Below are 25,624 nucleotides of genomic sequence, written 5' to 3'. Positions count from 1 at the left end.
AATCCCAGCTACTGGGAGGCTGAAGCAGGAGAACTGCTTGAACTCAGAAGGCGGAGGTTGCAGTGAGTGGAGATCACGCCACTGCATTCCGGCCTGGGAGACAGAGGGAGACTTCATCTTAAAATAAATAAAATCAAGATCATTTAACAAATACATATATTATACTTACTATGTTCAAATTTCTGTTCTAAACGTTTTTACAAATGCTGTTAAGTCATTTAGTCCTCTGCATAATGTCGTTTTTTTTTTTTTTTTGGTTTGTTCTTTAAGATGGACTCTTGCCCTGCCGCCTAGGCTAGAGTGCAGTGGTGTGATCTCGGCTCACTGCAACCTCCACCTCCCGGGTTCCCGCGATTCTCCTGCCTCAGCCGCCTGAGTAGCTGGGATTACAGGTGCGTGCCACCACATCCGGCTAATTTTTTGTATCTTTAGTAGAGATGGGGTTTCACCATCTTGGCCAGGCTGGTCTCGAACTCCTGACCTCGTGATCCGCCTTCGGCCTCCCAAAATGACTACCGCGCCAGACCCATAATGGCGTTTTATAGATGGGGAAACAGTCATAGAGGCTAAACAACTTTCCCAAGATCACACAGGTAGTAAGGGGCACAGCTAGGACTCAAGGCCAAGCTTATGACCAAATTCTGGTGCACTACCTTCTCCTGCCTCTGGAGAAGATAATGATGCTGAAGATTCTACTTTGGGTGTAAAGGAGTAGGAAGGGCACGGGGCACCGCTAGCTTCAGTGGGCCTGAATCTTTGTCTTTCCTTCTGATTTGGAGAAAGTGCAAAAATGGGAAAATGCAGTCGGAGTGAAGGAGAGGCCGGCGTATTTTCCTGAAATGCGCGGCCCGCAAGCCCAAACCCGTTTCCCGGGTGTCCAGGCAGCGTCCTGCAGCATCTCCAACGCCCGCCCGAGCGCCCCAGCCCAGCGCCCAGCAGCCGGCGCCTCCCAAGTCCCCTCCGGCCAGGAGCCTCCGCCGCGTGGCCGCGCCGCGCCCAGCTTGGGAAAAAAGTTTCCAAAGACGCTGCTCTGCGCTGATTGGCCGAGGCGGGCGCGGTACCGTGGAGCAGCAGCCAATGGGCGGCGCCGACCGCGGGCGCCGGGGCGGGGGCGGGGTCCGGAGGGCCGAGGCCGCACCGCCCCTCGCAGCCTTTGCTGCCGCCGCCGCCGCCTTGTCCTGGCTGCCCCTGCTCGGGTAAGTGCGGGGCTGCGCGGGGCTGGGGTCCGGGTGGCTGTCCGGGGACCTCCACCGCGGCTGAAAAGCTCCTCTGCCCCGCCTCAGGACCCCGGGACCCCGGGCCACCGCCTGGCAGGGACCCCCACGCCCCTAGCTTGCGCGTCGCTTCCCGGCCGCCTGGACTTCCCCGCTCCCCGGGCTCCAAAGTCCCTACTCCCTGGAGCCTCCCGTCCTAAAAAGTTAGGCACTGAGTGCCTTGCCACCCGTGCATCCCTAGCGCCTGCCCCTCGCCCTTGGCAACTTTGTTTCTCTTTCTGCGCTGGTCTTTCTCCCACCCCGTTGCCCTCTCCTCATTCCGGGACTTCCTGGGTGGTTCAGTCTTGCCCGTCCCCAAACCCCGCTGCCAGGCTGCATCCTCTTTCTTCTCTTCCTCCCTCTCATACTCTCCTAGATGCTCCTCGTTTCTTTTCTCTCTCTCTCTCTCCTACCCCTCCATCCTGCCACCCCCTTCCCTGCGACCCCAGATCCCCCGATTGCAGCGCTGCCCCTGCCCTCACACCCACTGTCCCGGCCCTGCAGGCCTCTTTCCAAAAACCCACCCCGCTCCCTCCCTCCGGGAACATGTTTGGGGCAGTCTCCTCTCCGCTTTGCTCCCGTCTCTGCCGCTGGACGGTTCAGGTTTCTTCTACGGCACATTGGGGAGGGATTGGGTAAAGGACGAAAATGCTTATTCTGCAGCTTGAATGATGGCTGGGCTCACCTGAGTCTCTGAGGTCCTGGGAAACCCCGCTGTCACCTTGACACCGCTTTTGGGGAGGCGACTTTATCTTCTCCGAGCCATGTCAGGCTTTCTGCCTCCGGAGGGCCTGAGCTTCCTTGATTGCTTTGCCCGTGGTTACTACCAGGTTGTGCCTCTTAATTTCTACTTTGAGCCTCAGGCCCCTTTTAACTTTCTAAAGAAAAGGCCTTTGCAGCACGACCTAGGCAGGTTCATCATTTTTAGTTTTGTTATAGTGTATTCTAGGATAGGATGGCATTTTAGGACATGAGTCGGGTGTTTTGAAGATTAATTAGATCCCAGCTACTCCCCAAAGCCTCTTGTTACCCAACCACCCCAGCCTCCATCACCTCGTTGGTATACAACCCGTGTTTTTTTTTTGTTTGTTTGTTTTTGTTTTTTTTTTGAGACAGAGTCTCACTCTGTCGCCCAGGTTGGAGTGCAGTGGTGCGATCTTGGCTCACTGCAGCCTCCGCTTCCCGGGTTCAAGCGATTCTCCTGCCTCAGCCTCCGGAGTAGCTGGGACTACAGGTGCGTGCCACCACGCCTGGCTAATTTTTTGTATTTTTAGTAGAGATGGGGTTTCACCGTGTTAGCCAGGATGGTCTCGATGTCCTGACCTCATGATCTGCCCGCCTCGGGCTCCCAAAGTGCTGGGCGTGAGCCACCGTGCCGGCCTACAACCCATTTTGAGCCTTTCCTCTTAGTATGTGTTTTGTGTAGGATTAAATGCAGATGATCTGTGCCGCTGAAGTCTCAGGGGCCTTTGATTCATATATTTTATTCCATGTTGGATAGCAGTTTGTTAACTTCACTTACTCTGTTAGGATGTTATTTTTGTTTCCAAAGTGTGTTATTTATTACTATATTTATTTATTTATTTATTTTGAGACGGAGTCTTTCTCTGTTGCCCAGGCTGGAGTGCAGTGGCGCAATCTCGGCTCACTGCAACCTCAACCTTCCGGGTTCAAGTGATTTTTCTGCCTCACCCTCCTGAGCAGCTGGGATTACAGGTGCGTGCCACCATGCTCAGCTAATTCTTAGTAGAGATGGGGTTTCACCATATTGGCCAGGCTGGTCTCAAACTTCTGACCTTGTGATCTGCCCGCCTCAGCCTCCCAAAGTTGAGCCAGTGACCCAACCCTATCATTATTAATATTTTTTTATGTAGAGGCAGAATCTTGCTTTGTTGCCCAGGCTGGTCTCAAATTGCTGGGCGCAAGCAGTCCTCCTGCCTTGGCCTCCCACAGTGCTGAGATTACTTACAGGCATGAGCCACTGCACACAGCCCAAAGTGTGTTCTTTTGCCTTAGAATGTGTGAGCTGAGAAATGACACTCCTTTTCCTCACAAGGTAATTTCCTAACATGAGCGTTCCTGTGTACAGAAAGTTTGTGCCTGCAGCTAGTACTACATGTGCACCTCGTGCAATGGATGTAGGTGCTTTTTGTCTGCCTCCTTCAGCAGTGCCCAGCACTTAGTAGGTGTTCAAGAAATGTTTGAAAAGGGATGGAGGAGGCAAAACCACAGTAGGAAAAATTCTTTCCCTGGCACTTGGTTCAGTAGAATTAAATTATCCTGGAACAATAGCTATTTTATTTTTTGTCTCGACCTCTCAGGCTCAAGCACTCCTCCTGCCTGAGCCTCCCAAGTAGCTGGGACTAAAAGCACATGCCACCATGCTTGGCTAATTTTTTTTTTTTTTTTTTTTTGAGACGGAGTCTCGCTCTGTCGCCCAGGCTGGAGTGCAGTGGTGCAGTCTCGGCTCACTGCAAGCTCTGCCTCCCGGGTTTATGCCATTCTCCTGCCTCAGCCTTTCCGAGTAGCTGGGACTACAGGCGCCCGCCACCACGCCCAGCTAATTTTTTTTTTTTTTGTATTTTTGGTAGAGACGGGGTTTCACCGTCGTCTCGATCTCCTGACCTCGTGATCCTCCCGCCTCGGCCTCCCAAAGTGCTGGGATTACAAGCGTGAGCCACCACACCCGGCCTGCTTGGCTAATTTTTAAAATTTTTTTGTAGAGATAGGGGTCTCACTATGTTGCCCAGGCTGGTCTCGAACTCCTGGGCTCAAGCGATCCTTCTGCCTCAGCCTCCCAAAGTGCCGGGGTGGGAGAGAGCCACGGCGCCTGGCCTAAGCTTTTTAAAATCTCTAAAGCAATCTATGCTTACTGTATATATGTGTATGTAGTTTACGTTAAAGCAAGGTGTCAGGTACAAATCCACGGGGCTTGCTTTACCCCCATTCTGGTGCATCCTCCAGACCCTTTTCTATTCTGTGTGCAGAGGGAAATAAACAAAAATGGGCACCCATTTTTAACATATCCTGAGCTTTCTTCCATATTAGTCCATACAGTTCTTAACAACTGCATTGTTTTCCATTCAGTCCTCTGTTGACGTTGAGGTTTCCAGTTTTCCACATTAGTGAATGATGGTGTGCATCTTTGAACATGGGGTCCTTGCCTGCCTAAGTATTTTTGTAGGTTGATCATTATAAACTTGGAAAGCACAAAGACAGAAGCCAGGCTTGCTGACTCTTGACTGATGTTGCCCCAGTGATGTCACTTCTGCAAAATGCAAAGCCTGCATCCTGGCTGTTGGAGCATGTGTGGACATTTGGCAGCTTCTTTCTCTTCCCTCCTGCTCTTCTGTTTGTTTTGATTGGGAAGGATACCGAGTGGGGATGGAGAAGGGTGTTGAGTTAATTATTGATGGTTTCTGTATGTTTATTGCTCCTGACTAGCAGTGCTGGCTTTCTTCTCTTAGAGGAAAACTGAAAGAGATTGCTTTGCTTTCTTCCAGAGTTTTAAAATCAGAGGTGTGTGTCTCGAGTGTATTTGCAGACTTTTTTGTTAGCTTTAATCATGTAAAACATGCAGAAAAAAAAAAAAAGCATGTGGAAACAATTTTTTGTTTTTGTTTTTGAGACGGGGTCTCGCTCTGTCACACAGGCTGGAGTGCTGTGGGGAGATCTCGGCTCACTGCAACAGCCGCCTCCCATGCTCAAGTGATCCCCCCACCTCAGCCTCCTGAGTAGCTGGAACCACAGGTGTGCATCATCACACCTGGCTAATTTTTTGTATTTTTGGTAGAGATGGGCTTTCACCACGTTGCCCAGGCTGGTCTCTAACTCCTGGTCTCTAACTCCTGAGCTCAAGTGATCTGCCTGCTTCACCCTCCCAAAGTGCTGGGATTACAGGTGTGAGCCACCACACCCGGCTGGAAACAAATTTTTGAAGGAGGCATAGATCTCCGTTGTGCAAAATAGATACTTTTTGTACCACTGGGTCCTAGTTTGTCGTTGTTCCTTGCATGATCCCATCAGATTTGTCCCTGGGGCATGACGGTGTGGTGGTGTATTAAGAACGCAGGTTAGTGGCACACAGATGAAATAAATGCATGTGGGATCCATTTTTAAGATAGCAGGTGCAAAGTTGTATATACTGAGACTAGGCATTAACACTTGCCTATTACAGTGCCTTTTAAAACACTATATGAGGGCCAGGCACGATGGCTCACACCTATAATCCCAGCACTTTGGGAGGCCTAGGTGGGCAGATCACCTGAGGTCAGGAGTTTGAGACGAGCCTGGCCAACATGGCGAAACCCCATCTCTCCTAAAAATACAAAAAATTAGCCAGGCGTGGTGGCGTGCGCTTGTATTCCGAGCTACTGGGGAGGCTGAGGTAGGAGAATCGCTTGAACCTGCAAGGCAGAGGTTGCAGTGAGCTGAGATCACACCACTGCACTCTAGCCTGGGCAACAGAGAAAGAGATTCCGACTCAAAAAAAAAAAAAAAAAAAAAAGACTGTGGACCAAATGAAACAAGTGAATCTGATCTGCAGTCAGTCAGTTTGCAACCCCTGGGAAGCCTTGGACTTGAATGCAAAGACCCCTTGAACTTGGATCTAGTTTACCTCTGCTGCTCACATGCATGTTTAGAGATGGCCAAAGCATACGGTGTTTCTGCTTCCAAGAAACAGAGTGGTTGTCCTGTTTAGCCATCTCTTACAGTCGCACAGCTTAGAGAGGATAATGTTTGCAAATAATTTTTGAAATGTCTAGCACACAGCAAACAGAAGGTCAAATTCAGTACTTAGTGCTGATAAAATAAGAGAACCCTTACAAGTCATCTTGCCTGCTTTCTGCCACAGAGAGTAGTGCAATAGAACTTTCTGACATTTTCATGTTGTTTATTTATTTTTTGAGACAGAGTCTTGCTCTTGTGCCCAGGCTGGAGTGCAGTGGTACAATCTCTGCTCACTGCAACCTCTGCCTCCGGGTTCAAGCAATTCTTGTGTCTCAGCCACCCAAGTAGCTGGGATTATAGGTGCGCTCTACCACGCCTGGCTAATTTTTGTGTTTCTAGTAGAGACGGGGTTTCACCACGTTGCCCAGGCTGGTCTCGAACTCCTGGGCCCAAGCAATCCACCTGCCTCGGCCTCCCAAAGTGCTGGGACTACAGGCGTGCATCATGACGTCCTGCTGATTTGTGTATTTTTAGTAGAGATGGGGTTTCACCTTGTGCTGGTCTCAAACTCCTAGGCTCAAGCAATCTGCTCACCTCAGTCTGCCAAAGTGCTGGGATTACAGGCATGAGCCATCGTGCCCGGCCTCTCTCTGACATTTTTGAATGGCAAAGGCAAAAATCTTATACTTTTAAGGTTGCTGTTTTATGATAAAGTGAAGTGCAGCTGTTACTTCTTCCTTCTTTGCCTCCAGCATCTCACTTCCATAAGGATTGTTTTTAAAATGTAAGAGTTTTTGGTTGAAATGCTGTTCCTGTGGTTTTTGTCTCTTGATTGGAGTGAAAGATTTTGCAGGCTGTGATATAAATCCAGTTCTCTGCTTAGTTTCTCCTCAGTCCTTGAAATCCAAAACCAGATCCCTCCCATCTGCCCGTTGTAATTAGAACCTGCCCCACAATAGACGCACCTCCTAAAACATCTCAGATTCATTTCTTTCCTGAGGATTAAGTTTTTAAACCTTCCTGGCCAAGATAACAGTGTTTTAAGAAGCTCTTTTCTTTTATTATTATTATTATTATTATTATTACTCTTTTCTTTTTTTGAGACGGAGTCTTGCTCTGTCACCCAGGCTGGAGTGCAGTGGCAGGATCTCTGCTCACTGGAACCTCTGCCTCCCGGGTTCAAGAGATTCTTCTGTTTCAGCCTCCTGAGTAGATGGGATTACAGGCATGCGCCACCATGCCCAGCTAATTTTTGTATTTTTAGCAGAGATGGGGTTTCACCATGTTGGCTAGGCTGGTCTCGAACTCCTGGCTTCAAGTGATCTACCCACCGTGGCCTCCCAAAGTATCGGGATTACAGGCATGGACCACCGCACCCTGCCAGGCTTGGGTGTTCAAGGAAGAGAAAGAAGGCAGTGTGGCTGGGACATAAGTGAATGAGAGGTGGTAGGGTAGGAAATGTGTAGAAAACTATGCAGGGGCCTGATCACATTGGATCTTGCACATCTTTTTCCAAAGCTCTGGAGGAGTCAGTCTGCTTTTGTTGTTCCTGGTTCCTCACTTCCGTACTTTATTGTATGCTGACAACCTTCCATACCATAGGACTGAGACTACCCTCAATAGGATCACCAATGTCTTTTTTTTTTTTTTTTTGAGGCAGAGTTTCAGTCTTGTCCAGGTTGGAGTGCAATGGCGCGATCTTGGCTCACTGCAACCTCCGCCTCCTGGGTTCAAGCGATTCTCCTGCCTCAGTCTCCCGAGTAAATGGGATTACATGTGCCTGCCACCACGCCTGGCTAATTTCTTGTATTTTTAGTAGAGACGGAGTTTCACCATGTTGGCCAGGCTGGTCTGGAACTCCTGACCTCAGGTGAACCACCCGCCTTGGCTTCCCAAAATGTTGGGATTACAGGCATGAGCCAACGCACCCAGCCACCAATGTCTTAATGGCCACACAGTGCTCATTGATAGATGCCTTGGCCCTGGGCTATTGTTGCTATAGAATTGGTTTGATGACTACATATTACGTGATATCTGGGCTCATTAGAGCTTATGGTTTGAGCAGGGACTCCTTGGCCTAGGTTTATGCTGCTTCTGGCTTTGTTAATGACTGCTATTAACACTCTACCCCCTTTTTATTTTTTTGAGTTGGGCTCTTGTTCTGTCGCCCAGGCTAGAAGGCTGGAGTGCAGTGATCTTGGCTCACTGCAGCCTCCGCTTCTCAGGCTTAAATGATTTTTCCTGCTTCAGCCTTCTGAGTAGCTGGGACTACAGGCGCGCACCACCGTGCCCGTTTAATTTTTGGTTTTGGTTTTTTTTTAGTAGACACGGGGTTTCACCATGTTGCCCAGGCTGGTCTCAAACTCCTGACCTCAGGTGATCTGTCTGCTTCGGCCTCACAAAGGGCTGGGATTACAGGCATGAGCCATTGCGCCAGGCACCACTCTACCCTTTTGACTGAGCGAGTAAGGTCATTGACTCTATGCATTCATTAGGATTCCTGCATGGCAGAAATCTAACCCCAACTGGTATAACCAAGACAAGGAATTGATTATCTCATAACCTTAAATCAGGTGTGGCTGCATCTAGGTGTTCAAATGATATTGTCAGGACCCAGGCTCTCCATCCCTTGGCCCTGCTTTCCTCCGTTTTGGCTTCAGTCTCAGGCAGGCTCTCCCTTGTGATAGCAAGATGACCACCGGCAGTTTCAGGCTTACCTCCAGCTTGAGGCTTACCTTACCAACCCTAGTGGAAAGAGAGTTTCATTTTTGACAGCTGTGCAAAAGGTCTGGACCTGGGCCCTCACTGGCTCAGTATGGATTAGGCCCATCCTTAAGCCAGTCATTGGCTCAGCATGGATTAGATCCATACCTGTCACTGGCTGAGCATGGGGGTTAGGCTCACCCAGTCATTGGTTCTGTGTGAATTAGGCCCATCTCTGTCATTGGCTGAGCATGGGTTAGGCTTACCCTATCATTGGTTCTGCGTGAATTAGGCCCACGTGTCATTGGCTCAATATGGGTGAGGCTTACCCTGTCACTGGTTCTGCATGAATTAGGCCCACCTCTGTCACTGGCTTATCATGGGTTAGGCCCACCCGTGAGCTGATCACTAAGGACATGAGTAGGCATATGCCTCTTCCCAGATGCAGAGGATGATGTCAGATCCCTCTGAACTCATGAAATGAGTAGGGTATTCTTCCAAGGGAATATTGTGCTGTCACAGAGGATGGAAAAATGAATGCACATCTGGAAAAAACAAACAGAAAAAACTACAAATCATTAGCTTTGTATGACATTTATTTATTTTTTGTTTGTATGTTTTTGAAATGGAGTCTTGCTCTGTTGCCCAGGCTGGAGTGCAGTGGTATGATCGTGGCTCACTGCAACCTCTGCCTCCTGGGTTCAAGCAATTCTTGTGCCTTAGCCTCCTGAGTAGTTGGGATGATAGGTGCCTGCCACCACACCCATCTAATTTTTTTATTTTTAATGGAGACAGGATTTTACCATGTTGGCCAAGCTGGTCTTGAATTCCTGATCTCAAGTCATCTGCATGGCTCAGCCTCCCAAAGTGCTGGGATTACAGGCATGAGCCACCACGTCTGGCCAGCTTTGTATGACATTTCGCCTTTCTGCCTTGATCAAACTTTCAGAGAATCTGCTTCCCAGAGGGATGGGTGGGACAGGAAATAGCATGTTTTCTCTGAATGAGGGAAAGGATTGAAAAAGTAGGAGGGAGAAAGGATGTGAATATGGGTCCCAACAAACGTAGTTATCGGTAAGTTTTGTGCTTGAATCTAGGTACAATTGTGCATTTCCTGGTTCTGTGTGAATTAGGCCCACCTCTGTCATTGGCTCAACCTGGATGAGGCTCACTAACTTCCACCAGAAGTTAGTAGTGGTGTCTGTGTTGACACTTACATGTTTAGCCTAATGATTTCATGTTTTAACCAAAACTATAGCTTGTTGGTTATATCTTCGAAAGTGACGGTTTTTGTCCTCAGGGATACACACCAGCCTCTGAGTTCTCTTAAGGAAGGGACCTTGGACACAATCTTTTTTTTTTTTTTTTTTGAGAGGGAGTCTCACTCTGTCCCCCAGGCTGGAGTGCAGTGGTGCGATCTTGGCTCACTACGACCTCTGCCTTCTGGGTTTAAGTGATTCTCCCGCCTCAGCCTCCCGAGTAGTGGGGATTACAGGCGCACACCACCATACCTGGCTAATTTTTATATTTTTAGTAGAGACGGGGTTTCACTGTGTTGGCCAGGCTGGTTTAAACTCCTGAGCTCAGGTGATTCACCTGCCTTGGCCTTCCAAAGTGCTGGGATTACAGGTGTGAGCACTGTGCCTGGCCTTGGACACAATCTTTTTTTTTTTTTTTTTTTTGAGACGGAGTCTCTCTCTGTCGGTCAGGCTGGAGTGCTGTGGCGTGATCTCGGCTCACTGCAACCTCCACCTCCTGGGTTCAAGCGATTCTCCTGCCTTAGCCACCCGAGTAGCTAGGACTACAGGTGCCTGCCACTGTGCCCGCCTAATTTTTGTATTTTTAGTAGAGATGGGGTTTCACCATATTGACCAGGCTGGTCTCGAAATCCTGACCTTGTGATCCTCCTGCCTTGGCCTCCCAAAGTGCTGGAATTACAGGCGCGAGCCACTAAGTCTGGCCTGGACACAATCTTATTTGGATGCCTCATGCCCTTTTGACAAGCTCAGAGCCTCAAATAAATTCAGACAGGCTCTATCAACAGGGAGTATACAAACCATTAGCCCAACTGTTAATAGAAGTCTGCTTTCCTGCCAGGCATGGTGGCTCACACCTATAATCCCAGTGCTTTGAGAGTACAAGGCAGGAGGATCGCTTGAGCCCAGGAATTTGAGAGCAGCCTGGGCAACATAGTAAGACCCCATCTCTTAAAAAGAAATTAGCTGGGCGTAGTGGCGTACACCTGTAGTCCCACCTAGTCGGGAGGCTGAGGCAGTAGGATCACTGCCGCCTAGGGGTTCAAGGGTGCAGTGAGCTATGATTGTGTCACTGCACTCCAGCTGGGATGACAGATTGAGACCCTATCTCTTAAAAAAAAAAATTGCTTCCCTCACCTCTGCTGTGAAACAGCTCACAGTCCTGAGAGCGAAGGCCCTTACCACCCACATCCTCTAGCTGTTGGCTAATTTGTTTCGTCTTCTTTTAGGTAATTCACCAGAATTCCATCTCCTTCCTCTTTTTCACCTCCCAGTTACTCCTGCACTCAGTTCTTCGTCTTTCCTCCTCCACTGTGTAGAAACTTTTCTTGCTCACACCGCCAGTGACCGACTTTCCCTCGGCCTCGTGGATATTTTCCAGCCCTTATCTTCCCTGCTTCTCTGTTGCATCCTTGTGACACTGGAATGTTTCCCTTTTTTCCCTTGAAACCACCCACTCCCAGGACAGCACAGTCTTCCTGATTCTCATCTCTCTCACTCCTCATCTCTCTCACTCTGTTTCTTCTCTGCCTCCTTTGGTTAAACTGCCCACCTTTCCAATATTGGCATTCTTCACTGTTCCATACACAGTCCCTAGGAGATTCTCTCATTGTCACGAGGAAAAGAGAAAAACCAGCTACAGATGCATGACTTTCAAATGGATATTGTTGACCCAATTTCAACCTTGAGTTTCAGCTCCGATATTGCATCTTGGTGTGTCACGGACATGTCAAGCTGTGAATGTCTGAGACTGGGTTTGTTATCTCTCCTTAACCCACCCACCTATTCAAGAGTTTTACTTTTTTTTTTTTTTTTGAGTCTCGCTCTGTCGCCCAGGCTGGAGTGCAGTGGCGCCATCTCGGCTCACTGCAAGCTCCTCCTCCCGGGTTCAAGCCATTCTCCTGCCTCAGCCTCCTGAGTAGCTGGGACTACAGGCGCCCGCCACCACGCCTGGATAATTTTTTGTATTCTTAATAGAGACAGGGCTTCACCATGTTGGCCAGAATGGTCTTGATCTCCTGACCTCGTGATCCACCTGCCTTGGCCTCCCAAAGTGCTGGGATTACAGGCGTGAGCCACCGCACCCGGCCGAGTTTTCCTTTTGATAGTCCTTTTTTTTTTTGAGACAGGATCTTGCTCTATTGCCCAGGCTGGAGTACAGTGGCATGGTCATGGGTCACTGCAGCCTTGACCTGTCCTTGCCCCTCATCCTCTCGAGTAGCTGGAGCTACAGACACACCACCATGCCCAGCTAATTTTTGTATTTTTTGTAGAGATAGGGTCTCACCAGGTTGCTCAGGATGGTCTGGAACTCCTGGGCTCAGGCATTCCACCTGCTTTGGCCTACCAATGTGCTGGGATTACAGATGTGAGGCACTGCACCCAGCCACCTTCTGGAAGTCTTTATCTCTGGTGATGGGGATGGTGGCGGCACCTGATTGCCTAAGGTAGAGCCACAGAAGATGTCCTCACCTCCTTTATCTCTCTCCCCTGCCCCCAAAAGTCATAATTCATCAAGTTCTGGTTAAGTTTGCCTTCTAGATATTTTTGGAGTCCGTTTCTATCCCCTCCATCTTCATTCCTACCTTCTCTTTTTTTAGACAAGGTCTCACTCTTGCCCAGGCTGGAGTGCAGAGTTCCGTGATCATAGTTTACTGCAGCCTCAAACTTCTGGACTCACATGATCCTCCTTCCTCAGCCTCCAGAGTAGCTAGGACTACAGATGTGTTGCACCACACTGGTCTAATTTCTTAAAAAGTTTTTTTTGTCAAGGTAGGGTCTTGCTGTGTTGCCCAGGCTGGTCTTGAACTTCTGGCCCCAAGTGGTCCTTTTGCCTTGTCCACTTGGCCCCAAGTGGCCTCCCATAGTGCTGGGATTATATGTGTGAGCCACTATACCTGGCCTATTCTCACTTTCAAATTCAGGCCACCTTCCTTTCTCTTTTCTTTTCTTTTTTTTTTTTTGAGATGGAGTCTTGCTCTGTCGCCCAGGCTTGAGTGCAGTGGCACGATCTCGGCTCACTGTAAGCTCTGCCTCCCGGTTCGCGCCATTCTCCTGCCTCAGCCTCCTGAGTAGCTGGGACTGCAGGCACCTGCCACCATGCCCAGCGAATTTTTTTGTATTTTTAGTAGGGATGGGGTTTCACCGTGTTAGACAGGATGGTCTCGATCTCCTGACCTCTTGATCCGCCTGCCTCAGCCTCCCAAAGTGCTGGGATTATAGGCGTGAGCCACCGTGCCCAGCTCTCTTTTCTTTTTAAAATAGGATCTCACTTCATTACCCGGGTGCAGTGCAATGGCACTATCTTGGCTCACTGCAACCTCTGCCTTCTTTGCTCAGGTAGTCCTCCTATCTCAGCCTCCCGAGTAGCTGGAAACACAGGCATGTGCCACCACAGCTGGCTGATATTTTTCTATTTTTAGTTACCCAGGCTGGTCTCAAACTCCTGGGCTCAAGCGATCTGCCTGCTTTGGCCTGTCAAAGTGCTGGGATTACAGGCGTGAGCCACTGCACCTGGCCTCCACCTTCCTTTCTTTCTTGCATTGCTGCAGGAGCTCCCCATCTTAGGCCTTATCCTTCCTCTGCCTGTCCATGGCCACCAGGACCAGCTTTTTAAGCAGGAAAGCCCATTATATCACATCACTCTCTTCCTCAACTTCCTCCAATGGTTTCCCATTGCCACTAAGTTTCTTAACATCTTGCAAAAGCCGTCTGTGACTTAGCCCCTTTATTTCAGTCTGTCCAGTTCCCTTCCACTCCTCACCTTTCAACCCAGGCCTACCAGACTCCCTCTAGCTCCCCTACAAGTGTCTGGCTGTTTCTCATTCCTTCTTCCCCTACTCAATTACCATTGCCTTCCAGTTCTTTCATATTCTTTTTTTTTTTTTTTTGAGACGGAGTCTCATTCTGTCACCCAGTCTGGAGTGCAACAGCACGATCTCGGCTCACTGCAACCTCCGCCTCCCAGGTTCAAGCGATTCTCCCGCCTCAGTCTCCTGAGTAGCTGGGAGTACAGGTGCCCGCCACCACGCCCGGCTAATTTTTGTATTTTTTTTAATAGAAGCGGAGTTTCACCATATCGGCCAGGCTGGTCTCAAACTCCTGACCTCATGATCTGTCTGCCTCAGCCTCGCAATGTGCTGGGATTACAGGCGTGAGCCACTGTACATGGCTCTTTCATATTCTTTCACATGCTCCTCGTGTGTCACCTCTTCTAGGAAGCCTTCCATGACTCTCAGGTTGAGTTTGGAACTTCTTAAATATCCTGGGCACTGATAGAAATGTATTTTCAGGTGCATACATATTTCAAAACACACCAATGTGTATACTCAAATATATGCAATTTATTGCATGTCAAAATCCTGTGCACATTTCTGTGGCTACACTAGGCACATAGTTTTATCATAATTTACGTGGGGGTTTTGGGTGCGGTGGTTCATGCCTGTAATCCCAGCACTTTGGGAGGCTGAGGTGGGTGGTTCACTTGAGGTCAGGAGTTCGAGAGCAGCCTGGCCAACATGGCAAAACCCTGTCTACTAAAAATTAAAAAATTAGCCAGGCGTGGTGGCGCATGCCTGTAATCCCAGTTGCTGGGGAGGCTGAAGCACAAGAATCATTTGAACCCAGGAGGCAGGTTGCAGTGAGCTGAGATCACGCCACTGCACTCCAGCCTGGGTGATAGAGCAAGATTCTGTCTCAAATAATAATTATAATAATTATTTTATGCGTAATCTCCATTCCAGCCCCCACTCCCCAGCTCCCTCCACCAGGCCGTGAGGCCCCTTTAGGGAAGGCAGGCATCTTGGAGACATTTTATGTGGCTCCCTAGGTCCTTTAGTAGGTGCTCAGTAAATATTTCCATAGGGATATACATGAGCCTTGATGTTAACCCAGGGAATATAACAGGTGAGTGGATTGTCTTTTGTTTGGGTTTAGCTTCAGATTTTTGGCAGTATTTAATCATTTAACTCAGCATAAAGTTTGTTTGTTTGTTTATTTATTTATTTGTTTTTTTGAGACAGAGTCTCTATCACCCAGGCTGGAGTGCAGTGGTGCCATCTCAGCTCGCTGCAAGCTCCACCTTCTGGGTTCACACCATTCTCCTGCCTCAGCCTCCCGAGTAGCTGGGACTACAGGTGACCGCCACCGTGCCCGGCTGATTTTTTGTGTTTTTAGTAGAGACAGGGTTTCACTGTGTTAGCCAGGATGGTCTTGATCTCCTGACCTCGCGATCCACCCGCCTCAGCCTCCCAAAGTGCTGGGATTACAGGCGTGAGCCACCGCACCTGGCCAAGTTTATTTTTTTCTGTTAAAGAGGATCAGCTGTTTAACCAGATGTGGGTAATCATTTTAAAATCTTCTCTCCTAGACACCATGCCACAAGGAGAGTGATCTCTTCCCCTGTTTTCACAATGGAGGACTCCGGAAAGACTTTCAGCTCTGAGGAGGAAGAAGCTAACTATTGGAAAGATCTGGCGATGACCTACAAACAGAGGTCAGTCCGAGTTCACCTGCTTTTCTTTTTTTTTTTTTTTTTTTTTTTGAGATGGGGTCCTGCTGTGTTACCTAGGCTGAGTGCGGTGGCTATTCCTAGGCACGATCATAGTGCACAGCTGCCTTAAATTCCTGTGCTCAAGCGATCCTCCTGTCTCAGCCTCCCAAGTAGCTAGGACTCTAGGTGTGCTTCACCAGGCCAGGCTTTTTTTTGGTTTGTAGAAACAGGGGTCTCGCTATGTTACCCAGGCTGGTCTTGAACTTCTGGACTCAAGTGATGCACCTCTGCCTCCCACAGTGTTGGGCTTACAGGTGTGAGCTCTCTTTCTTCTATAAAAAGAACAGCAACCATTTATTGCAGGCCTATTATGTGCCAGGCAGTGTGAAAGGCTTAACTTATACTATCTCAAAACTGCCTGTGAAAAAACTATTAGCACCCCATTTAATAGATGAAGAAACTGAGCCTCAGTAAAGGCAGATAACTTTCCCACAGTCACACAGCCAGTAAGTAGCAGAGCTGGAATTTGAACTCTAGACCTGTGGTCCTGATTATCCTACTATGCTACTTTCCATTTTATTTTCTTATTTTCTTTTACTACTTTTTTTTTTTTGAGACAGAGTCTCACTCTCTTGCCCAGGCTGGAGTGCAGTGGCGCCATCTTGGCTCACTGCAGCCTCCACCTCCTGGGTTCAAGCAATTCTCATGCCTTAGCCTCCTGAGTAGCTGGGATTACGGGCACGTGCCACCACACCTGGCTAATTTTTTGTGTTTTTAATAGAGACGGGATTTTGCCATGCTGGCCAGGCTGGTCTCGAACTCCTGGCTTCATGTGATCTGCCCGTCTCACCCTCCCAAAGTTCTGGAATTACAGGCATAAGCCACCATGCCTGGCCTTCCATCTTTTTTTTTTTTTTTTTTTTGGGACAGAGTTTTGCTCTTCTTGCCCAGGCTGTAGTGCAATGGCATGATCTCGGCTCACCACAAGCTCTGCCTCCTGGATTCAATCGATTCTCCTGCCTCAGCCTCCCGAGTAGCTGGGATTACAGGCATGCGCCACCACGCCCAGCTAATTTTGTATTTTTAGTAGAGATGAGGTTTCTCCATGTTGGTCAGGCTGCTCTCGAACTCCCAACCTCAGGTGATCCACCTGCCTCGGCCTCCCAAAGTGCTGGGATTACAGGTGTGAGCCGCCGCGCCTGGTGTCCATCTTATTTTGTAGAAGGGTTTTTATCAGTTCCTAGATGCCACATCTGGTAAGTTCTTTGTGCACAGGGAAAGAGCTTTTCCCTATGCCTAGCAACATATATTGCTGCAGATTTTAAGATTTGAAACTCGTGTTTTGGTCAGTGCTCATATCTGGGAGGTGTTTGTGTGTGTTTGCTTTGGCACTGTTTTTATTTCTAATGGGTCTTTATAATTTGTACATAGAGGCCTTATTCCAGTCCCCTTAGTTTCTTTCATTTATTGAAAAATTATTTTAGGGCCAGGCACAGTGGCTCACATCTGTAATCCCAGCACTTTGGGTAGGCAGATCACTTGAGCTCAGGAGTTTGAGACCAGCCCTGGCAACATGGCAAAACCCCATCTGTACAAAAAATACAGAAATTAGCAGGCGTGGTGGCATGTTCTTATAGTCTCAGCTACTTGGGAGGCTGAGATGGGAGAATTGCTTGATCCTGGGAGGTTGAGGCTGCAGTGACCTGTGATCGCACCTCTGCATTCCAGTCTGGGTGACAGAGCGAGACTCTATCTCAAATAAATAAATAAAAATTATTCTAGAGTCAGGGTCTCACTGTGTCACCCAGGCTGAATTGCACTGGCTCTTCACAAGTGTGACCCTATCTCACTGCAACCCCTTGGCCCCCAAGTGATCCTCCTGCCTTAGCCTCCCAGGTAGCTGGGACTACAGGCATGTGCCACCATGCCTGGCTGATTTTTAAACACATTTCTGTAGAGATGAGGTCTTACTATGTTGCCCTGGCTGGTCTCGAACTCCTGGCCTCAAGTAATTCTTAATGAGCCACTGTAACTAGACCTTCCAACTTTCTTTATTCTAGTTTGACTTAAAGGTAATTCAGGCTTGATATTTAAAAAATGTTCCTTGAATTTGGCCAAGCACAGTGGCTAACGCTTGTAATCCCAGCACTTTGAGAGGCCGAGGCGGGCAGATCACCTGCAGTCAGGAGTTTGAGACCAGCCTGGCCAACGTGGTGAAACCCCGTCACTACTAAAAATACAAAAATTAGCTGGGTGTGGTGCCGCATGCCTATAGTCCCAGCTACTCAGGAGGCTGAGGCAGGAGAATCGCTTGAACCTGGGAGGCAGAGGTTGCAGTGAGACGAGACTGCAGCACTGCACTGCAGCCTGGGCGATAGAGCGAGACTGTCTTCAAAAAAATTATGACGTGATGATTAACAATTCTGCTGTAGGGCAGAAAATACGCAAGAGGAACTCCGAGAATTCCAGGAGGGAAGCCGAGAATATGAAGCTGAATTGGAGACGCAGCTGCAACAAATTGAAACCAGGAACAGAGACCTCTTGTCCGAAAATAACCGCCTTCGCATGGAGCTGGAAACCATCAAGGTGAGGGGCTGAGAGGAAGTGTGCTCAAGTGTAGACAGGCTTCCAACATAGGCATGGCATGCTTGGCTGGAAGAAGGAACCCTGCAATGAGGGACTCCAGACCCTAGGCCCATGCTCATCTCTGGAAGGGCCTGTGGGGCAGATGTGATCTTTGAACTCTTTGTGCCTCTAGTGGGTGGTACTTTTTTGTTTTTTCTTTTTGGAGACGGAGTTTCATTCTTGTTGCCCAGGCTGGAGTGCAGTGGCGCCATCTCGGCTCACTGCAACCTCCACCACCCAGATTCAAGTAATTCTCCTGCCTCAGCCTCCTGAGTAGCTGGGATTATAGGCACCTGCCACCATGCCTGGCTAATTTTGTATTTTTAGTAGAGACAGGGTTTTATGTTGTTGGCCAGGCTGGTCTCGAACTCCTGACCTCAGAGGATCCATGATGGGTGGAGCTTTGAGAAGCAAGTCACACACATGTTCCCATGGACTTTCTTGGTTGTCTACACCGATTATATAGGACACATGGCAGGGAGACTTTTTTGTTTGAAACAGGGTCTTGCTCTGTTGCCCAGACTGGAGTACAGTGGCTGGATTACAGCTCACTGCATCCTGGACCTCTGAGGTTTAAGCAGTCCTCCCACCTGGGCCGGGTGTGGTGGTGTATACCTGTAATCCCAGCACTGTGGGAGGCCGAGGTGGGCGGATCACGAGGTCAAGAGATTGAGACCATCCTGGCCAACTTGATGAAACCCTGTCTCTACTAAAAATACAAACATAAGCTGGGCATGCTGGTGCACACCTGTAGTCCCAGCTCCTTGGGAGGCTGAGGCAGGAGAATCACTTGAACCCGGAGGTGGAGGTTGCAGTGAGCTGAGATTGCGCCACTGCACTCCAGCCTGACAACAGAGCACAACTCCGTCTCAAAAAAAACCAAAGTCCTGGCCGGGCGCGGTGGCTCACACTTGTAATCCCAGCACTTTGGGAGGCCGAGGCGGGCGGATCACGAGGTCAAGAGATCGAGACCACGGTGAAACCCTGTCTCTACTAAAAATACAAAAAATTAGCCGGGCGTGGTGGCGGGCACCTGTAGTCCCAGCTACTCGGAGAGGCTGAGGCAGGAGAATGGCGTGAACCCAGGAGGCGGAGCTTGCAGTGAGCCGAGATGGCGCCACTGCACTCCAGCCTGGGCGACAGAGCAAGACTCCGTCTCAAAAAAAAAAAAACCAAAGTCCTTCCACCTGAACCTCCCAAGTAGCTGAGACTACAGGCATGCGGCACCACGCCTGCTTAGTTTTTGTATTTTTTATAAAGACAGGGTTTTGCTGTGTTGCCCAGGCTGGTCTTGAACTCCTGGACTCAAGCAATCCTCCTGCCTTGGCGCCCCAAATCGCTGGGATTACAGGCATGAGCCACCACCTGGCCAGGGAGACATTTTTAGGGTATGGAGGTGTTGCCAGAGTAATATTATCAGGTCCAATATTGTAGCCCTTAGCTACATTTGGCTGTTGAAATTTAATGAATTAAAATAAAAACTTAATTCCTCAGTCATAGCCACATTTCAAATGCTTAGGAGCCACGTGTGGCCAGTGAGTTTCCTTAGTGGACAGAGGGGCTGTAGAACATTTCCTTCATTAACAAAAGGTCTGCTGGACTGTGCCAGTTCAGAGCAGGTTTCTCGACCTGGCTGCTGTTGACATTTGAGCCTGGATCATCCTCCGTTGGGAGGGACTGAGGTTTGCTTTGTGGGTTTTTTGTTTGTTTGTTTTGTATTTTTGAGACGGAGTCTCGCTTTGTCGTCCAGGCTGGAGTGCAGTAGCGCGATCTCGGCTCACTGCAAGCTCTGCCTCACAGGTTCACACCATTCTCCTGCCTCAGCCTCCTGAGTAGCTGGGACTACAGGCGCCTGCCACCACACCTGGCTAATATTTTTGTATTTTTTACTAGAAATGGGGTTTCACCATGTTAGCTAGGATGGTCTCCTCGATTTCCTAGCCTCGGGATCCACCCACCTCAGCCTCCCAAAGTGCTGGGAATACAGGCGTGAGCCACTGTGCCCGGCCTTTTTTTTTTTTCTTTTGAGATGGAGTCTCGCTCTGTTGCCCAGGCTGGAGTGCAGTGGCACAGTCTCACCTCACTGCAACCTCCGCCTCCCAGGTTCAAGTGATTCTCCTGCCTCAGCCTCTTGAGTAGCTGGGATTACAGGCACCTTCCACCACGCCTGGCTAATTTTTTTTTTTTTTTCTTTTTTTGAGACGGAGTCTCACTCTGTTGCCAGGCTGGAGTGCGGTGGCGTAATCCCGGCTCACTGCAACCTCCACCTCCTGGGTTCAAGCGATTCTCCTGCCTCAGCCTCCTGAGTAGCTGAGATTACAGGCGTGCACCACCACGCCCGGCTAATTTTTGTATTTTTAGGAGAGACAGGGTTTCACCATGTTGGCCAGAATGGTCTCGATCTCTTGACCTTGTGATCCACCCGCCTTAGCCTCCCAAAGTGCTGGGATTACAGGTGTGAGCCACCACACCCGGCTAATTTTTGTATTTTTAGCAGAGAGGGGGTTTCACCATGTTGGCCAGGCTCGTCTGGAACTCTTGACCTCAGGTAATCCGCCCACCTCAGCCTCCCAAAGTGCTGGGATTACAAGCGTGAGTCACCCCACCTGGCCACATTGTGGGATGTTTAGCAGCATCCCTGGCCTCCACCCTCTAGATGCCAATAGCATTCCCCCAACCTCCAAGGTGGTGAAAACCAAAAGCACCTCTAGACACAGCCAGGTATCCGGAGACCCATTGCTCTGAAAGGTAAAGACCATGCCTTCTGTACATTCTGTAGGACTCAGCAAGGGATCACTAAGTCAACCCCATGCCCCAGAGACTGGCTGTCAGCCATGCTGCCAGCCAGCATCACTGGGCCAGCTTCGTAAACATCCGACAGGCCTGAACCCTCTCTCCCCATCCCCATCTCCCTGCCTTGCTCTGAGATTCCATTTCTCAGTAAGTCTGGGTAGGGCCCTGGCATGTCTGTGTGTGTTTTTTTTTTTTTTTTCTCATTAAACTCCCCATGTACATTTTGATGAGCTGCTTCACGGAAGAGTCAAAACTGTGTGTGCCCAGGGCTAGGTGTGATGGACAGTGAAAGGGGAAGTGCTGGTTGCCTTCTTTAGGGAGACAAACCTAATGCCATGAAGCAGTTGGGGACGTGGAGCTCAGTCACAGAACTCTGATGTGGAAGGCTTTCAAGAGAAAAAGGACTGGCTGGGTGCGGTGGCTTACGCCTGTAATCCCAGCACTTCAGGACGCCGAGGTGGGGAGATCACCTGAGGTCGGGAGTTTGAGACCAGCCTCACCAACATGATAAAACCCTGTCTCTACTAAAAATACAAAATTAGCCGGGCGTGGTTGTGCGTGCCTGTAATCCCAGCTACTTGGGAGGCTGAGGCAGGAGAATCACTTGAACCCTCAAGGCGGAGGTTGCAGCGAGCCAAGATTGCGCCATTGTCCTCCAGCCTGGGCAACAAGAGCAAAACTCTGTCTCAAAAAAAAAAAAAAAAAAAAGGACTGCATGGGTTGAGGGAGGCTTTGTGGAGGGTGTTTGCAGGTGTGTGTGTGTTGCTGACACTTGGTGCTTGGGGGATGGGGCTGAAGGAGAGTTGATTTGTACCCATCACAGACATGGACAAGAATGGGTGTCGTGTGGACCTTGGCAAGCCCAGCTTTACTAATGTATAGGAAAGGATGTGGGACCAGCAAATGGATTGGGGGTATGGGGCAGGGCAGAGGAGAGGTCCCAGACACATCGAAGGTGGGCAGTGAAGCTGAAGCTTTCTTTTGGAGACGACAGAGTGCAGCTGGCTGTCTGCAGATCCATCTGCCCCATCAGTGTTGTTTGATCAGCCTTCAGGGGTTTTCGTTCAGCATTTCCCCATGAACATTTTCCAGCATATAAGGCTGAAAGAATTTCCAGTGAATACCTGTGTATCCACCACCACTTAGGCTCTACCAATAATATTTACCCTACTTGCCTTTTATTATAAATATTCTCATCCATCAAAATTTGTAAAGCTTCTTGTAAAAAGATGGATTTCTAGCCAGGCATGGTGATTGACACCTGTAATCCCAGCCCTTTGAGAGGCTGAGGAGGGAGGATCACTTGAGATCAGGAGTTCAAGGCCAGCCTGGGCAATATAGTGAGATTCTGTCTCTACAAAAAATAAAAATAAAAAATTCGCTGGACATGGTAGTGCACACCTGTAGTCTCAGCTACTCAAGAGGCTGAGGCGGGAGGATCGCTTGAGCCCAGGAAGTTGAGGCTGCAGTTAGCTATGATTGTACCATTGCACTCTAGCCTGAGTGACAGAGTAAAAGTTAAAATAAAAAATAGAAAACCTGAGTAGTGGTTGCTTAGAACACACATTCTCAAGTTTCCCCCAATCACTGTATCCCTGACACCGAGAGCTTAATGTCACTTCTGCCTCTCCCTGTACTTGGCCCACTTCACCCATTTGTTAACAGCTGAACACCTGCTACACGCAGTGAGGAATGATTATCGTTCTTTTTGTTGTTGTTGTTGTTGGAGACAGAGTCTCCCTCTGTCACCCAGGCTGGAGTGCAGTGGTGCGATCTCAGCTCACTGCAACCTCTGACTTCCAGGCTTAAGTGATCCTCCCACCTCAGCCTCCCAAGCAGCTGAGATTACAGGCACCTGCTGCACCACGCCTGGCTAATTTTTATTATTTTTTGTAGAGACGGGTTCATGTGCCCAGGCTGGTCTGGGACTCCTGAGCTCAAGTGATCCACCTGCCTCGGCCTCTCAGAGTGCTGGGATTACAGGTGTGAGCCACTGCGCTGGCTGATTATAGTTCCTAAATTGAAGGGGACTCTGGGTTGAAAAGCTGGATAGGAGGAAGCTTAGTGGTATGAACCGCAGTTTGGAGAGGATAACAGGCCCTCTATGGATCCTGAGTAAAATATCAAGCAGTTACTAAGTAATTCTCTGCTTCAAGACCGAGCCCTTGGGCCTGGTGTGGTGGCTCATGCCTGTAATGCCAGCACTTTGGGAGACCGAGGCAGGCAGATCACGAGGTCATGAGATCGCGACCATCCTCGCTAACATGGTGAAACTCCGTCTCTACTAAAAGAAATTAGCTGGGTGTGGTGGTGCGCGCCTGTAATCCCAGCTACTCAGGAGACTGAGGCAGGCGAATTGCTTGAACCTAGGAGGCGGAGATTGCAGTGAGCTGAGATGGCGCCACTGTACTGCAGCCTGGCGACAGAGCAAGACTCCATCTCAAAAAAAAAAAAAAAAAGACAACCCTTGAATCTACAAGAGACTCCTTCATTTCCAACCACATGTCAGATGCAGGAGACTCAGAGCGCACAGCACAGCGAAGAAACACGGTACCTTGGAATAATGAGGACCCTGCCACCAGCAAGTATTTGTCAGTCACCTAAGAGAAATATATTCAGCTGGGCCGGACTTCTTAACAACTGGCTTATTCATCACGGGTTGAATGAAAAAGCCTTTAAGGGACCAAACAGAGCATCTATTGATGCCCCCATCAGCTGACAGCTTATTCGAATTAGCCCCAAATGGCAGCACAACATTTCAGCAACAGGTTTTCATGTCCTCAGGTTCCGAGGAGATCTCTGAATCGCTAATGCAGGCAGTGGAGCCCACTTGCTGCGTCCTCCTGGAGGCTGCGTTTGAATTTAGGTTAATGACTTAAGAGCCTGTTTTATTTGGAGATGTTTCCAAATAAAGGGTGTGAGGCGATGAGAGCCACGCTTGGGAACAGGGCCTGGTCTGCGTCTACTTGCTGGGTGCAGATACTTCTCTGCTTACAGCTAGGAAATGGGGAGGGTGGTGCGGGCGGCAGCGGGGATGTGGTCCGCCCTCCCCATCCTTCCAACGCTGTAAATCATCTGTTTGTTCTTTCTTTGGAGTGTTCTTGCACAATGGCTCTCACCACACCTCTCTGGCCTAGGCACCATTACATCACCCTCCTGGGTGCATCCGGACTTTCTAGCAACGCCTTTGTTTACTTGATTGAGTAAAGAGGAGTTGGCCTTTTTTATTTTTAACTTTTAAATTAGAACTTGCGCCTTTCTTGTGGGAAGTGTTTTCTCTCATGATTGTAGAACCTAGGATGGGTGTTTTGTGTTTTCGGTTTTGATTTTTTTTTGAGATGGGGTCTCTGTCACCCAAGCTGGAGCGCAGTGGCACGATCTTGGCTCACTGCAACCTCCGCCTCCCGGGCTCAAGTGATTCCCTGCCTCCCGGGTAGCTGGGACCACAGGCACATGCCACCACACCCAGCTATTTTTTGTATTTTTGGTAGAGATGGGGGTTTCACCGTGTTGGCCAGGCTGTTCTCAAACTCCTGACCTCAAGTGATCTGCCTGCCTTGGCCTCCCAAGTAGCTGGAACTACAGCCGTGCACCACTATGCCGGGCTAATTTTTGTGTTTTGGTTTCGCCATGTTGCCCCAGGCTGGTGATTTTTTTTTTTTTTAAAGCATCGGCCTGGGCTAGAGTGCAGTGGCATGATCATAGTTTACTGGAGCCTCAACCTCCTGGCCTCAAGCAGTCCTCCCGCCTCAGCCTCCCAAATAGCTAGGACCACAGGTGCATGCCACCACACCTGGCTGTTTTTAAATTTTCTGTAGAGACGGAGTCTTCCTATGTTGCCTAGGCTAGTGTGCCTCTGCCACCTGAAGTGCCAGGATTACAGGCATGAGGCACTGCACCTGGCTCTGGGTGTTTGGTGAAGGAAAGTAATTTGGAAGCAGAGCAGGAACAGAATGAGAGAGCACAGGAGTGGGCAGGTGATCTGGATTGAAATGGTTTAGGACTGGTTAGCATAATTGCTTAAGGACACCTGCTCAGGAGGCTGGGGTTTGATCTTGGCTCAGTCATTTGCTACCGGTTGACTCTGGGCTAGTTAAGTAATTGAGTCTCAGTGTTCATGTCTCTGAAGTGAAATTAAGCGAGACAACATAGGAAGTGTACTTAGCCTGGAGGCCGGCACAGAATAAGCATGTAATGGATGTTATTGCTGCAGCTGGCAACAGGGAGTCATTGAGAAGTGTGCTGGACTGTTCCTTTGGTAATTAACAATATCTCTCTCCTCTCCTTTCCTTTTCTCTCCCTTTCCCTTCCTCCCTCTACTCTCCTTTCCCCACTCTTCCCCTCCCTTCCTCTGTCTTCCTCCTCCCTCCTTTATTTTTTGTTTCTTTGTTTGTTTTGAGACGGAGTGTCTTGTTCGTCGCCCAGACTAGAGAACAGTGGCACAATCTCTGCTCACTGCAACCTCCGCCTCCTGGGTTCAAGCGATTCTCCTGCCTCAGCCTCCCGAGTAGCTGGGATTATAGACACGCACCACCACACTTGGCTAATTTTTTTGCATTTTTGGTAGAGACGGGGTTTCACCATGTTGTCCAGGCTGGTTTCGAACTCCTGACCTCAGGTGATCCACCTGCCTCAGCCTCCCAAATTGCTGGGATTACAGGTGTGGGCCACTGCTCCCGGCCTGTCTTTGTTTTTAAATAACCCAGAGATTGGAATGTTCCTTCTATTTTTCTCCATGCTACAACGGAGAGTCCTGGATCAAAAATTCAGAATAGTTGACTGTTGTATAAACCAAGTACATGCTGCTCTCCCATTGTTGGTACAAACAACAG

At 49.2% G+C, this 25,624-nt stretch overlaps 1 protein-coding gene across 9 annotated transcripts in view; it reads left to right on the top strand.

Moving 5' to 3' along the window:
- Nucleotides 1–1,089: 1,089 nt before the first annotated feature.
- Nucleotides 1,090–25,624, top strand: part of NDE1 (nudE neurodevelopment protein 1) — a 53,794-nt gene continuing 29,259 nt past the window's right edge. For 5 of the 9 annotated variants that reach the window (XM_055253406.2, XM_055253407.2, XM_055253402.2 and 2 more), the window contains exons 1-3: nt 1,091–1,196; nt 15,252–15,377; nt 17,807–17,960. In XM_055253406.2, the coding sequence (XP_055109381.1) occupies nt 15,295–15,377; nt 17,807–17,960 (237 nt within the window). In that variant the 5' untranslated portion in view covers nt 1,091–1,196; nt 15,252–15,294. Of the gene's footprint in view, nt 1,197–2,865; nt 2,970–15,251; nt 15,378–17,806; nt 17,961–25,624 lie in introns of those variants that run through there. The other 4 variants (XM_063623784.1, XM_063623787.1, XM_063623786.1 and 1 more) reach the window with 2 other exon arrangements.

The sequence above is a fragment of the Symphalangus syndactylus genome, chromosome 18 (assembly GCF_028878055.3).
Source record: "Symphalangus syndactylus isolate Jambi chromosome 18, NHGRI_mSymSyn1-v2.1_pri, whole genome shotgun sequence".
In the NCBI taxonomy this organism is placed as follows: domain Eukaryota; kingdom Metazoa; phylum Chordata; class Mammalia; order Primates; family Hylobatidae; genus Symphalangus; species Symphalangus syndactylus.
Note: the sequence above shows the minus strand (reverse complement) of the source record. Positions and strands in the feature narration are given on the sequence as shown.